Below are 14,179 nucleotides of genomic sequence, written 5' to 3'. Positions count from 1 at the left end.
ATATATATATATATATATATATATATATATATATATATATATATATATATATATATATATATATATATATATATATATATATATATATATATATATATATATATATATATATATATATACTATATGTACATACATACATATATACTGTATGTACATACTTACATACATACATACATACATACATACACGTACGTACGTACGTACATGTATGTACATATGGCATGTACGAACACCTTTACGGCTCAATATACATCGTCGGCAGGATAGTTTTAACGACAAGGATAAAATTGATTTATCGCTTATCTATTGATATGCTTTTAACCCCACTGGAAGAATGGCCGTGCACGCACAGAGATGGACAGAGTGGCCCTCTGGATTCACCTTTAATAGAATGTAAATTTCCTGGAAGCTCATACATTTCACAGATACTTCAATTCAGAAGGACATGTGATGCTGTAGTAGAACTTGGGTTATGTGGTGTGTGTTGAAGTACACATAAACCACCACCTCATTATGCTTCCGTTTTTATACGTATTTGTTACCGTATGAATTAGCACTTCGAACGCTTGCTCACCAACAACCCTGCAATAACATTTGATACCACAGCAAGATTTGCATGAGGCGAAAATGGCAGATGAGAGAGTCAAACGGAGTCAATTGAAGCTCAAGATTCAGGTAAAGTCGACTTGAATGTGAGTGGGCAGTGAGGAAAGGAGAAATCCCTAACCTAACAAACCTGAATTGCGAATACGACGCAATGTTTCGGAACGGTTTGTACGTGCATATTTGATTACCATACATACACCCACAATCATGTAATCAGTAAAATAGAGCGCTATCCATGCACTTGTGTATCAGTGTACGGTTTGAGCATCAGCACTGTCACACTGAGCAGACCCGATGGTGTGTACGCAGTTAGACCAGGATGGGTTTTCACCTCGCCGGATAGCCAATATAACGTATTCAATATACGTCTCTTCCTTGAAATCAATCAACCTTCGAAACATTCAGACAAATGATTTCGCGCCATACATAGCTTATCGGTGCTCATGTGGGGTTGTCTGTCAACTTAGCCTCGATCTTCAGTGTTCGAACTGCCACATTGCCCCATGCTTGTCCGTATACTGCACCTGCTGACTATAAACCCCATATTTTTGCTTCGTTGCATTTCACCTGCACATCAGAACGCTACACACCGGCACAAACAGTTGTCATCAGGCCTCGATGTCGCAGAGCCACCCCCGCGTACCCACCAGTCGGCGGAGGACGCCATTCTACAATTGGGACTCATTGGTGAGCAAGGCGAGCTGCCTAAAAATAGAACGGATCTGATTGGTTCGGATCAGAAAGGTGCTCTGAGTGCTAGTAGTAGTGTGCCGCGATTTAGTGATAGTCCGAATAGTCGGCAGCACAGGGCAAAAACAGTATCGGGGCATCTAGCGTCTGGTAAGCCAGGATCAAGGCCTACTCATTTGTAATGTGTATCCTTGTATCATCGGCTATCTCATAGCCGTCTAATTTAGAAGGCTATGCTAATCTGGGCATGTAAAACTTGATAGACATACCATCGGATTTCTCGAGGATGTGACTAAATCATATGTTGACATACCTTACTCGGGTGCAAGAGTATACATATTGACTTTGCAAGCGAGGCTTTGTCGGCAATTCATATTTTGTGACTTATTTTTACTGTGCGAGACTGAAACGTTAATATTGTATTTAACACGATATGCCCAATGTAAGGCTCGACCTTGGTTACTATAGCTTTTTCAGGTTTCATACTTTTATACATGAATGGGCGAATTTATAGATTTTGTAATTTTACAAGACATGATAGTCGCGCATATATACCTTTTTAAGTGTTTTTTGCGCATACTCAAGTCGGCAAACTAGGTAGTGCAATATTCATCCGATCGAGATAATGAATCTGATCAGCTCGCACATGCACAAGAATAGACACAAGCTACCCCATATTCCAATACCAAGAGTTCAGCTCAAACCTCCTTGAAAGTACCCAGCAGCGATGTCACTCTGAGTTGATGAATTCGCCACTGCGACCAGCACACCAGTACGTGTTACTAGGGGACATTATATATGCAACCGAGGTTTGGTTCTTCCTTATTATATCGTACTGATCATGCAGTACATATCGTCTGACAGCGGGCGGTATTGTCGTATGTACGGAATGTCGAACGCCTTTTTTGGATTGTAAATACGTGTTCACTTGGATATAAGCATCCAAAATGAAAGGAAACACCAACCTGTTATCACACATGTCGTGTGTACTCGATCTTAATTATGAATGAGCCGTCGCCCAATACCACGAAGAATACTTTTCAAGATATTGTAGCACAAGAACTAGTAGATAATCCAGAAATGAGGTTTGTACCGTGCGATCGGGATTCATGTACAGCTGGCTTAAACAACAATCGCATGTACACTGATAGTACAGTCGATGTGCGATTATTCAACCTCCACAACACGACTTGATATCAGAGTCATGTTGCCCATCTTCTCGTGCATGTACGGCCGTCAGAGCATCCTCGACTAAGCAATATACGGCATTGGGACAACCAACAAATACTGTGCCACATGGCCCCTTGCATTCCACTATTAGACATACATACACTGCCTGCTTTTGAGACAAAACATCTCAGTAGTAGACAGATTTGAAGACTCTGAGAGTCCTCGCAGAGAAATTGAATTTTCATCATCCACATACAGATAGAAGCCGTGTGTTATAAGATTCCCGGTAATTAGAGCGCTCAATTGAGGCAGCGAGAAAGGAAATAAAGTAGTATTAGCGATCGACTAAAATAGCTATCTCAGAGCATGTGAAACAAACGAATCAAGTGGTACCTTCTAAGAAAATCGTAGTGTATAAATATATGAAAGACATCCTTGTGCACGGTTCACAGACGACTGTTGAAAGTAATGTAAATTTCGGAGTGAGGCACACAATTGCACATCAGTTTGGACAGTATTCGCCTATTGTGCTGGTTGAATATAGAACAGGGCCCAATACTTAGAAGGCACGATCCGATACCTTGACGCCCAAGTATAACCTTGTTGTTGTAGCCATTAAATCTTTGTACTCTTGTTAGTGTGGTATATACCGCACTTGACACCAACGCATTCGCTCAAGTGTATCATTTTATCACTTTAAAAGTTTCTTTTATTGATTGGTATGCAATATACAAAGAAAGTGCTATTGAATTCTGAATTGTAGCCTGTACCTGCTTTTAAAAAACAGCATATATATTACTTGAAAAGCAGGTGTTTCACGGCATCTCAATGAGAGGGTAATATTTTAGTCACAGAATCTCTACAAACGCACATCTCTACAAACACACAAAAATGATCAAAAATGCTAAACATGGTAACGTGCATACTCGTGAAATGCTGTGTATAGAGTGCCGTAAGGTGTACAGCTAAAATGTGCCACCCAATCTGATAATCAACGACATGAGTTTCGCGGTCAAAAGGGCTTAATCGTGAAATATTACTAAGGTCTACATGTTTGGTCTTTTTGATTTTTCGAACGCGCTTTCTGTTTGGAATTTGCATGTTTGTTTGTGAACACTTCAAGTACGTTGCTGATTATTTCAATCTTATTTAGATATTTAAACGAGCGCTTTGAGAAATGCTTGGCAAAAGCCTGGCTTCAGGCTTAAGACCCGCCAGCTGTGCCGGACTATTCCAGTATTGCGATGGGATCGCCGAATCCGCTTTGAAACCGTTTGATGGATAACGACGTGTGACATGCAGGTGTAATGTTTGGTAAGTTCTTAATGTAATATCGGGACTGACACTATCGAGACAATCGTCCAAGTGACGCAGTGCGGCTATTAAAAGGTTGACTTCATCTTGCAGTATTTGTCTCGAATACAACACTTCGCTCGTGTAAAGGAATCCCAGCGGCTATCAAAAAGTTGACTTCATCTTGCAGTATTTGTCTCGAATACAACACTCTGCTCGTGTAAAGGAATCCCATTTCTTTTGTCTGCCATCTGTATGAATCTGGTAGTTATTTGATATCGGTTCGTAACAATCGGCTTGTCTATCATTCTCTGTACCATCCACGGTGTAGACACTAGCGACTATCAATTGCGAACTTAACAAAGGATTGCAAGTATATTGATACTGTGCATTTGCACATACTGAGCTCTCGGCGAGAAATCATTCGATAGATGCATCACTTGCTTTCAATTGATATAATTGATTGTTCTTCTTGATCGGTATCAACTGGTCGACTGCAGTAGGATCACATAATCGGTTGATAAACTCTGCATGCTGTGTAGTGGGTGATACTCGTTCAATCGCATATTGCTTAGTCATCATAGTTCATTAAACTCATTGAACAGTGACAACAAAGTGTTGTGACGTGAAGACCAGCACACCTCTATTATTGTATGCAGACGACAGAGTTTTTCTGCCGATTATGTGAATCTGCTGCTGTCCAGCGTCCACAGTCGACCGTTTGATGCTCATCAGGATCCCGGATGGCATCCGAATGTGTTGGATATTTTGCTGACCTGGTATACGACGACACATCTTCTTAGCAAACTAGTTTCCGACCCGTCGCGGTATGCCTTCTTAGGAGAATAACATGACGTAAATCGGACTTGTGACTGTAATACGAGACATGACGATATATGTTGAATAGACTTGTAGGCTCGAAATTGAGTAGATACACGATTTGATTGGCGGTAGGATTCTCAAGGGAATCCTTCGGAGATAGTATAAATACGTGGTTTAGTTCATTCAAGAAGTTCATTCTGCTAAGGTAGACGTTTATTCAACTATCAAGGAAATAAAACTAGGTTCACCGTTACATTGTGTTATGAGTCGATCAAGATTACAAATAAACGTTAGTGGAAAATGGTTTACGAGAAGGATAATGCAGCTGGGACTTGGCAACCTCCCTGGAGATATGTGAGAAGGGAACCGATGACGACACTTATGGATCGATGGGATTACGTCAGGGGTACCAAGGCTTATGAGCTCGAGGCGAAGAAAGGAGGGTCCCGCCCAGCGATGGCTCTTTTGAAGGAGATTACACCGGAGACGAAGTCGGAACTAGAGGGCTATATTAGCAAGACTGTTATTGAGACGAAGGATCTGTACATCGCGGCTGCAGCATTGTATCCAGCGTTTAAGGACCCATTTGAAGTGAGTGGAAACCGGGCGGAGAAGGCAATAGGAGGGTGGGGATCCAAGCCTGATAAGGTTATTGAGCATCTTCGGGAGATTTTTTTTCCAAACTACCAACATAAACAGGCTACGGTTTCGAAGTTACTCCGGTAACCACAGTGTCCTATTCCAATTCTCTATCATGTAAATAGTAGAGTATTTTGAAGTTCACTCTAGACTCCTGGTAGACTACAGTGAATACTGAATAGTGAATACTAAGGCAATATAGGCCATTAGGCATCCTTTAAAAATCATCAAAAAAGTACTGGACAACGGATAGTGAATGGAATGCTGCCGATCAGAGTCTGGAGTCTGGACCCACTGAGAGTATGAGGTCAGTGACTCAGTGGGTCACTTTTGAAGTTGTGGTCTGTGGTCCACAACTGGGTTTTCAACTTTTAATTGCTTTCAACTTCAACATTGTCTTTCCGGCCTTCCCCTCTCTCTCTGTAGTTTCTGCTCTTGTATTCTCTCTCTAGAGTCTCTACTAGTACTCTCTCTCTAGTCTCTACTAGAGTAAATACTCTCTCTACTAGTCTCTAGTGTACTCTCTAGTCTCTCTTTCTCTACATGTCTACTAGACTTTCTCTAGACTCTTACTCTCTCTAGCTAGAAGTCTAAACTCTCTACTCTAGAGAGAGAGAGAGAGCCTCTAGAAATAATAGGCCTTTCTTAACAAAATTATATTTTGAATGAGTATTTTGAATGAGTATCCAGATTTCAGTATACCCCCCCAGTCACATACTCACTTTATATTGCCAGAGGCCAGAATCTACACTTCCATAGTTCCGCAGACCACAATATTTATCCAGTATACACAAAAAGACAAGAACTGACTATTTGTCAATGCGTGGGCTGGTACAGCCGCCCGGGCACACACAAAAAGAAAAAACAACCCCGAAAGTTAAAACTTGTGCGCAATAGGCACAGAGCCACAGGCCAACCCTCAGAAACTGGGTGACCAGTGACTCGTGAGGCAGTGACCAGTGTGACCAGTGACTACTCTAGTAGAGCGCAAGCTGTTGACGCCTTGACGAGTTGACGTCTGTCTCTATGAACTTATGATAATGTGCACATTTTCAATTTTCAATTTAGTGCATACTAAACTTCTGAATGTAGGTGTGCGGCATGTTGTAGTCATTTTTAGCAAATACGATTATACAAACATGTGGTGAAAACTGCTGTGATGAATGAGCGCAGTCACACAAAAATACGAGTACAGTTGCACAACAAGTATACACCCATAAGCCACATTGAGGGCACCATGTATAAATAGCATTTACGGCACTTCAGGCATGCTTTCCACGGCTCTGACCATCATCTGATGTCTTTTCGTACCCCATCACAAGAGAATGAAGGTAGTCTTAGCACTCCTGGTGTAGAACCTACTTTCAACCAAAGCACTGGATTCTGCACCTCGGCCAAATTGAACTGTGGATGTGCGCTTGTGGTTTCACGCCAGTGTATAGATATGTCGAGCATGTGCAGTTTGGGATCAATTCGTGGTTGGTTCACAAAAGCGATAGTACCATATTCCTTTGCATACATATTCATCCACTGATGCGAGACTCTCGAAACGAGATACCAATGTTATGCAATATGTGGTAGAAGTCAACTAGGTTATTTTACCGTTTGCAACTGAAGCCAGGTCGATACAGATCTTCAAATCGGTTCCTCCTATAAGAGTATAAATGTAATTGTATTTATAAATTAACTACTACCTTGCGAATCCGATACGATGAGTGCGTGTAGTGTGCACAAGTGGCAGAACATGAGGTTTTAAAAAAGGTTATAAAATCTCACTCGTACCGTGCTGAAACAAGCCAAGGATATGAGGGATTATGAACATGAATAAGGAAAAGTACGCTTATACCGGCATCGGAACCATACTAATACACACACAACCTCCCCGACGGTCCAAATAAATCCCCCCAACCACGCAGGCACCGCGCACGTATGCGTATACGCCGGCACATATGGATTATCCACAAATCTACGCGCAGAGCAAACATACGGAGGCGAGTGCACAAACACCAGGTCGAACCACAATCATACAATCTACAACCACCCCAACCACGACCTATGCTCGTATCCACACCATGTATAGTACATATAAAAAATTGTTTACGGCCGTGATCACATGCATTCACCCAACATGGACAAACATGCAGGAATCGCTCAATTGAATACTTTTGGTGGTTTAGGTAGGCGCATGAATGTTAAGTATGGAGTCATCCTGCAAGCTCCTATCAACGCATTGCTGGACGAATCTGGTAGTATGGTTCAACCTTAGGAATGACAGAAAGCGCGTGCGTACAGTTCAATACTTCGCGCCAGTGTGCTTATACATCCGATACAGACCGTAGAGTATTCAATAAAAAAATCCTTTTTTTTTGACAGCACAGGTATGCAAACACGATATTGTGCTCACTCTATGACCTTAAATTGCCACACCACTGCAAGTACAAAGTAATAAACTTGCACCTACGTACCTACAACTAATATATATATCCATAGAGCACCTCTCACACCACTTACATAAGTCGCCAAAGTCAAATGTACTTTAGGGTTTACTTAACCCTATGCCCCTAAAACACTACGCTACATGAACACTAAAATCGACACGTTTATGCCTATGTGAAGGCGCTCATACCTCATTTGAGTAGAAATATTTATCAATCAGGAAACTAGAAATTCTTTGAAGCTCCTCATTGTCATGGTATTCAAACATTTCCAAACATTCCACCCCACCCTCTTCTTCAACTTTCCAGGACACCTAATATATGTTTGTTTTGAAGTGGCATCACGCGTGAATATAATTGAGGGTGATTCAGGACAATTCAGATTGATAGTCGAGACTTGTTCTCCGCAAGTGCTATTTCACAATAGATAGCGTCCCTTCAAAAATCAGAACAAAGAAAAATCGAGCCGAGCGACCACTAAACCCCCGTCGATGGACAAGTCCTATCCATCCCTTGTATACACCGCCTTATTTGTACCTCTACATCACCGCACATATACTATTCCAATAGCGCAGGACCTTGCATTTACACAAGACTGCCTCAGCAATCTATCGAGCTCCACCTCACACTCAGACCTACCTGTGCATGACTTTGTAGCATCATCTCCAAAAACTGCAGCACAAGCTTGCACGATTGCCCCTCGCCTGCACGCAGTACCTTGAGTGACTGCCTATATAGATGAGTGAATGGTGAAGGTATACATGAGTGACTGGCTATATAGATGAGTGAATAGTGGAGATATATATGAGTGGCTGTCTATATTGATGAGTGAATGTAGAGATAGGTATACATGAGTGACTGTCTACAACGATGAGTGAATGGTGAAGGTATACATGAGTGACTAGCAATATAGATGAGTGAATAGTGGAGATATATATGAGTGACTGTCTATATTGATGAGTGAATGGTGGAGATAGATATACATGAGCGACTGTCGACAACGATGAGTGAACGGTGAAGGTATACATGAGTGACTGGCTATATACATGAGTGAATAGTGGAGATATATATGAGTGACTGTCTATATTGATGAGTGAATGATGGAGATAGATATACATGAGCGACTGTCTACAACGATGAGTGAATGGTGAAGGTATACATGAGTGACTGGCTATATAAATGAGTGAATAGTGAAGATATATATGAGTGACTTTCTATATTGATGAGTGAATGGTAGAGATAGGTATACATGAGTGACTGTCTACAACGATGAGTGAATGGTGAAGGTATACATGAGTGACTGGCTATATACATGAGTGAATAGTGGATATATATATGAGTGACTGTCTATATTGATGAGTGAATGGTGGAGATGTATATGAGTGACTGTCTTTTATGATGAGTGAAAGGAGCAGATATACATGAGTGACTGACTAAATTGACGCATCAAATGCACTATAATACCATTAACCATCACATGCACTATAATATTATTGACCATCACATGCATTGAATGGTACCTCTCTGGTTTACTCAAGCATGTAATTGTATGCACAGAACCAACGAAGAAATGGCCAATAACCTTCAACCTACCTAAGCACATCCGTCTTGTGGTAGATGAACCGGCACATAGCTTCTCCGTGGTGTGCGGTGTTATTGATCACATACATGGCCTGAGTGACCATCTCTGGGTCTTGCAGTGCATCGTATTCAATTATTCTCACTATATACGGGAACAAGCCCTCGTCCACCACGGCTGCAGGCAAGTCCAAGCACAATACGAACGACAGGAAAGGTTGCATGAGTCAGCCTTGACTCGGTATACACGTAGTATACAGATATATATGTAGATAAATACAGGTACATTCATATATATATGTAGATAAATACTGGTACATGTATGTATAATATATATATATATATAATATATGTCTATATATATGTATAAATATATATCTATATTCATCTATCTATCTATATTGCAATTATATCCATCTATATCCATCTATCTATATATATATATATATATATATATATATCTATCTATATATATATATATATATATATATATATCAACGACTGTACAATAATAACACTCTGGGATTCTATCATGAGAAGCATTTACAATCGGAAACGGTTTCGGAGTAGAAGTACTCAAATCCATACTGAATGTTGAGAATTTAATGAACTAGATTACGGAAAGTGTACAGTTTACAGTCATGCTAGAGAGAATTCAGTGCAGGAAAGAAACAAATACTCGGTACATCCCCTTATCATGCTCAAATGATGGAATTCAGGCTTCAGATTGTGCAATGTTTTACCACTCATAGTTGTTTGGCAATAGTAGTTCAAACTCACACTCAACAAACTTGAGATTCGCCTGCGACAATATTGGACACTGGTCAACTAGATTATGTCGGAAATAGAAGAAGCAATGTCATATACTCAACAAACCATGGACACGATTTAGTATACATGAACCTCACCCGTTGCGAATTCTGGTTTTCCAGCCACGATGTTGGACAGAGCCCACAGCGCCTCTAGGCGCAGAGATCGTTCGGGAGAGGTTACGCACTGACCCAATCCGTTGAAGAGATTTGCCTGCTGCAACGCCAGTTCTGTGAAGGCGTCCTCACCAGCGAGGATATTACCTACCACAGGATTGAAGGGGAATATAATCAATGTACTGTAGGTAGCAGTGATGTGTGAGGTGGTGGGTGAAGAACAATGTGCACATATAGTACCGCAATAGGCGAATACATGCAAGAGATCCGTCTACTGAAATGCTAGTATTGTAAGGTGTAGAAAAATGTAACGTCTTGTACCATGAATAGCAGAGTGCATTAAGAATATGATTTAAAAAACAAGTACACATAAAAAACTCATTGCGCAGATCACTGAAAATGATTCGTCTGTTGCAATGCCAGTTCTGCGAAGCCGTCCCCGTCAGCGAATATCTTATGTACCGTACCAGGAGAAGCGCGATGTCAAAAAACCCCCCCCGATGTTTTGGAGATTGACGCGTCTTTGCGAGTGTCCACCATTCAGCTACTACCACTCGCCCAACCTTGAGTATGCAAGGTGCTGGGGAATCTGTACTAGCCATGGCAGGAGTGTGTCCTATCGACATAGAGATGTGTAGAAGCTCACCTACTGCCACAACTTACCCAGAGTGCGTAACGCGGGGGATACCATCGGTGTGGCAATCTCTGTGGTAGCTTGCATTGCGGATGTGAGAAGGCTCATCAGACCGTCTTTACAAAGTCGCTCACATAGACTCTCATTGTTGGCGGTCATGTAGGTAAGAAACCATAGGGCTTCGCTGGCAATCCCCACACTGGCACGCGTCGTTATAGTCTCGGGCGACAATAACATTGGCCGGGCTGTGGCAGAGATGTGATAAGCGGAACAGATAGTGAACCAAAGGGAGATCTCGCACTATATGCATAACGATCTTAAGACTGTGTATTGGATATATACATCCATAGGAAGGTCTTTGGTGGTGGAGTGATAGGTTGCAATCGCGAGCAGGAGCATAGTGTGAAGAAAAGCCAGGTTTTATGCTTATTCACAGCGATGTCGAATACTATTCATGTGCGTACGTATATTTATACATGAATATGTGTATGCGCTTGAAATATCATTAAATGCAAGCACTAAACTTCTGAAGCCGCGCGCGTATAAATCAGCAGCTCAAATCCATGAGTAGGTGAAACAGAGGAAACACTACGAAAATATATTCGTCACGATCTATAGGGATGCAATTCGGTGCGCAGCGCTTGAGGCATACCTGTTGGGTGACCAAAAGGAGAAGCTTTTGAGAAGTTATTGTGTCCCGGCTGACAATATGATATACCGAGTGTTCAGCATAGAGAATAAGTACACTTCTTAACAGAATTTGAAGCTTCGCTACGCAGATACAGCTACACTATTCACGAGCACGCTATCGGGCCAAACTCCACTATCACAATGTAATGAAAGATTGTATGTACAATTGCACAGTGATGATATACATAAATCCAGCTAAGTACACACCCAAATGAAACCATAATATTTTTTAACTCATATAATTATACGTGGTAGTCTATAGGCATACTCTCGCACTGCATACAACAACTTTAAATGCATCCGGATACTGTATTCGCACAGCTAGCGGTGAAATCACTACTAGAGCGGTTGATGCCCCCACAGGCCCAGGAATCTGGACTAATGGCGGGTCGCGCACAATATTATCAAATTCACAGAAGACAGAGAGAGGGTTCTGAATACTGTACAATATATGTTGACCTCGAGCTCACTCGCAGACGAAGGCGGTTGAAGCTACCACCACAAATGTATTTTCGGAGGCGAGCTGATCTAACCAGCGCTATGAGCTTGTGGATATTTTGTATCTGCAGTGTACTATCACCAACGACACTTGCAAACCGCATACCAAGTTCGGGATTTTGGACCAATGGCGGGTCTGAGCCAGCTAGCGCGACGGGAATGTGAACATTAAGAATTTGCAACGTGCTAGCAAGAACAGCATCGTTTGCGAATAGCTCAGGTCGCGCGCCTTGTCCCCGGCACAGATTGGACAAACAGAAGTAGGCCGCCTCTCCTATGGACGTAGCCGTAGGCGAGACAGTTGTACTGGCCAGGGTGTGATTGGTGACCATGCGTATCAGAGGGTGGTGTGCGCCCTGCAAATTATAATATTTTGATTATGAGCGTTGGATAAGCGGTAGGTGACTCACATGGCTTGCTCTGACATCGATTGACACTGCGCTACTCAGCTACTCAAGCGCATGTCCGGAATATCATATGCAGCCGGCGACCCATGGGACACCCACTGTTCTTATGAGTACGACTGTAAGCGCGACAGCTATACTGGCCGGGGTGTTATGTGTAACCATGCGTATCGGAGCGTGGCGTGTGCCCTGAAATTCATTCCATAACAAATATGGGTAAATGAATTTAAGAGCGATGGGTATGTGGTAAGTGATATGTATGGCTTGCTATACATTAGTTGGCATTGCGCCACTGAAATGCATATTGTGGATATAAAATGCAATCGGAGCCCCATAAAACGTCGTCTTTTTCTGTGGTTGTAGCTGTGAGCGTAACAGTTCTCCTGGCCAGGGGGTGATCGGTGACCATCGTATCAGTGGGCGGTGTGCGCTCTTTATCGCATTATATACAAATTCGTATGTGGTAGCCGGTACAAATAAGATGTATCAGTTGACCCTATCGACAGCGAGCTACACCACCATAGCCGAAGCCGAATTCGTAACACTAGTCTGATTGGGCGACCATATCTACTGGGGTAGAATGAGTAATGCTCGCCGACTGATGCGGATTGGGCGAACTGGGTTGGCTTATTTGCTCGCAATAGAGATAGATTTGCGTATCCTCGGTCTCGAGAAGACTAAGCACTCGTGATGGTAGCAAGTGATATCCACGATTGAAAACTGCGACGTTCACACGACTGCCGTGACATTATGCGTGGCGATGCTCACGAACAAATGAACAAAACCTCTTGCTACTTTAGAAGTGGAACAGTATTAGGGCCAATTTCACAGCCCATCTGGGTCTACATGTGTGACAATTCCAAAGGACTCTGCTCACCAACTTCTCATTGGGTTCTTCCCATTCAGTTTTACCATCACTATGCAACCCCTCAAGTTGTTCAAGGTGGCTACTTCGAAATGCGATCAATCGTAAATATAATCAACTTGCACAGCTGTTGCGACGGACATGTTGGAGATACAGAATGAATTCATAGAACATACCTGAGCAATTATGGTATCGCGTGCTTCCGCACTGTCACCCGCTATGTTACCAAGAGCCCACGCAGACAAATCCTGATGTTTTTCACTTGCATTCTCCAGGAATGGAATCAGTGCTGGGGTGTTCTGCAGCACTGCCTTTGTGTGCAGTGACTTAGACGCAGAGATGTTGACATGACACCAGATGGCTGAAAAGGTTAAGCAGAAGGTGCACTGTTATTAATTTGCCGAAACGATGATATGTCTATTCCAATTGCAATTGCAAAAAGCTACCAAGTATGCTTTGGATAGTGCAGTTTGTATACTGAGAACGTTTATTCAAATGCTTGCCCGTAACCGTAAATAAAAGGGTACAAACATTTTTGAGAAGAACGTACCAGACAATTCTAGTACAAAAAAAGGTATAGTTGTAAATATAAAAATTTGAGCATACCGCGCATACCTTGGCAATGGAGCATACGTATATATATTTTTTTGTGCGCATAGCTTTATACAATCACCGAAAGAATTTCCGCAATATTAAGTATACATATTCCAATATGCTTATGATTTATAGTAAATATATACATATATATATATGTATGTATACATATACATATACATACATACATCTATACATATATACATATATATATATATATATATATACATATATACATATATATATATATATATATATATATATATATATATATATATATATATATATATATATATATATATATATATATATATATATATATATATATATATATA

The 14,179-nt window shown here is 41.5% G+C and overlaps 2 protein-coding genes across 2 annotated transcripts; one reads left to right on the top strand and one right to left on the bottom strand.

Annotated features, from left to right (window-relative positions):
* Window positions 1-627: 627 nt before the first annotated feature.
* On the top strand, window positions 628-1,539 carry SARC_04189 (hypothetical protein; the record flags this gene model as incomplete). Its single annotated transcript, XM_014301992.1, has 2 exons — window positions 628-675; window positions 1,185-1,539. 2 exons carry the CDS (start codon window positions 628-630, stop codon window positions 1,476-1,478), a joined length of 342 nt encoding a protein of 113 aa, XP_014157467.1. The 3' UTR covers window positions 1,479-1,539.
* A 4,039-nt stretch (window positions 1,540-5,578) lies between these two features.
* Window positions 5,579-13,881, bottom strand: SARC_04188 (hypothetical protein; the record flags this gene model as incomplete). Its single annotated transcript, XM_014301991.1, has 9 exons — window positions 5,579-6,870; window positions 7,847-7,969; window positions 8,295-8,385; window positions 9,249-9,411; window positions 10,142-10,306; window positions 10,823-11,038; window positions 12,088-12,337; window positions 13,427-13,611; window positions 13,857-13,881. The coding sequence occupies 9 exons, from the start codon at window positions 13,879-13,881 to the stop codon at window positions 6,856-6,858; spliced, it is 1,233 nt and encodes a 410-aa protein (XP_014157466.1). The 3' UTR covers window positions 5,579-6,855.
* Window positions 13,882-14,179: the final 298 nt, after the last annotated feature.

This window comes from Sphaeroforma arctica (genome assembly GCF_001186125.1).
Source record: "Sphaeroforma arctica JP610 unplaced genomic scaffold supercont1.228, whole genome shotgun sequence".
Lineage (NCBI taxonomy): Eukaryota > Ichthyosporea > Ichthyophonida > Sphaeroforma > Sphaeroforma arctica.
The sequence above is the reverse complement of the archived record's forward strand: the minus strand, read 5'-3'. Positions and strand labels throughout refer to the sequence as shown.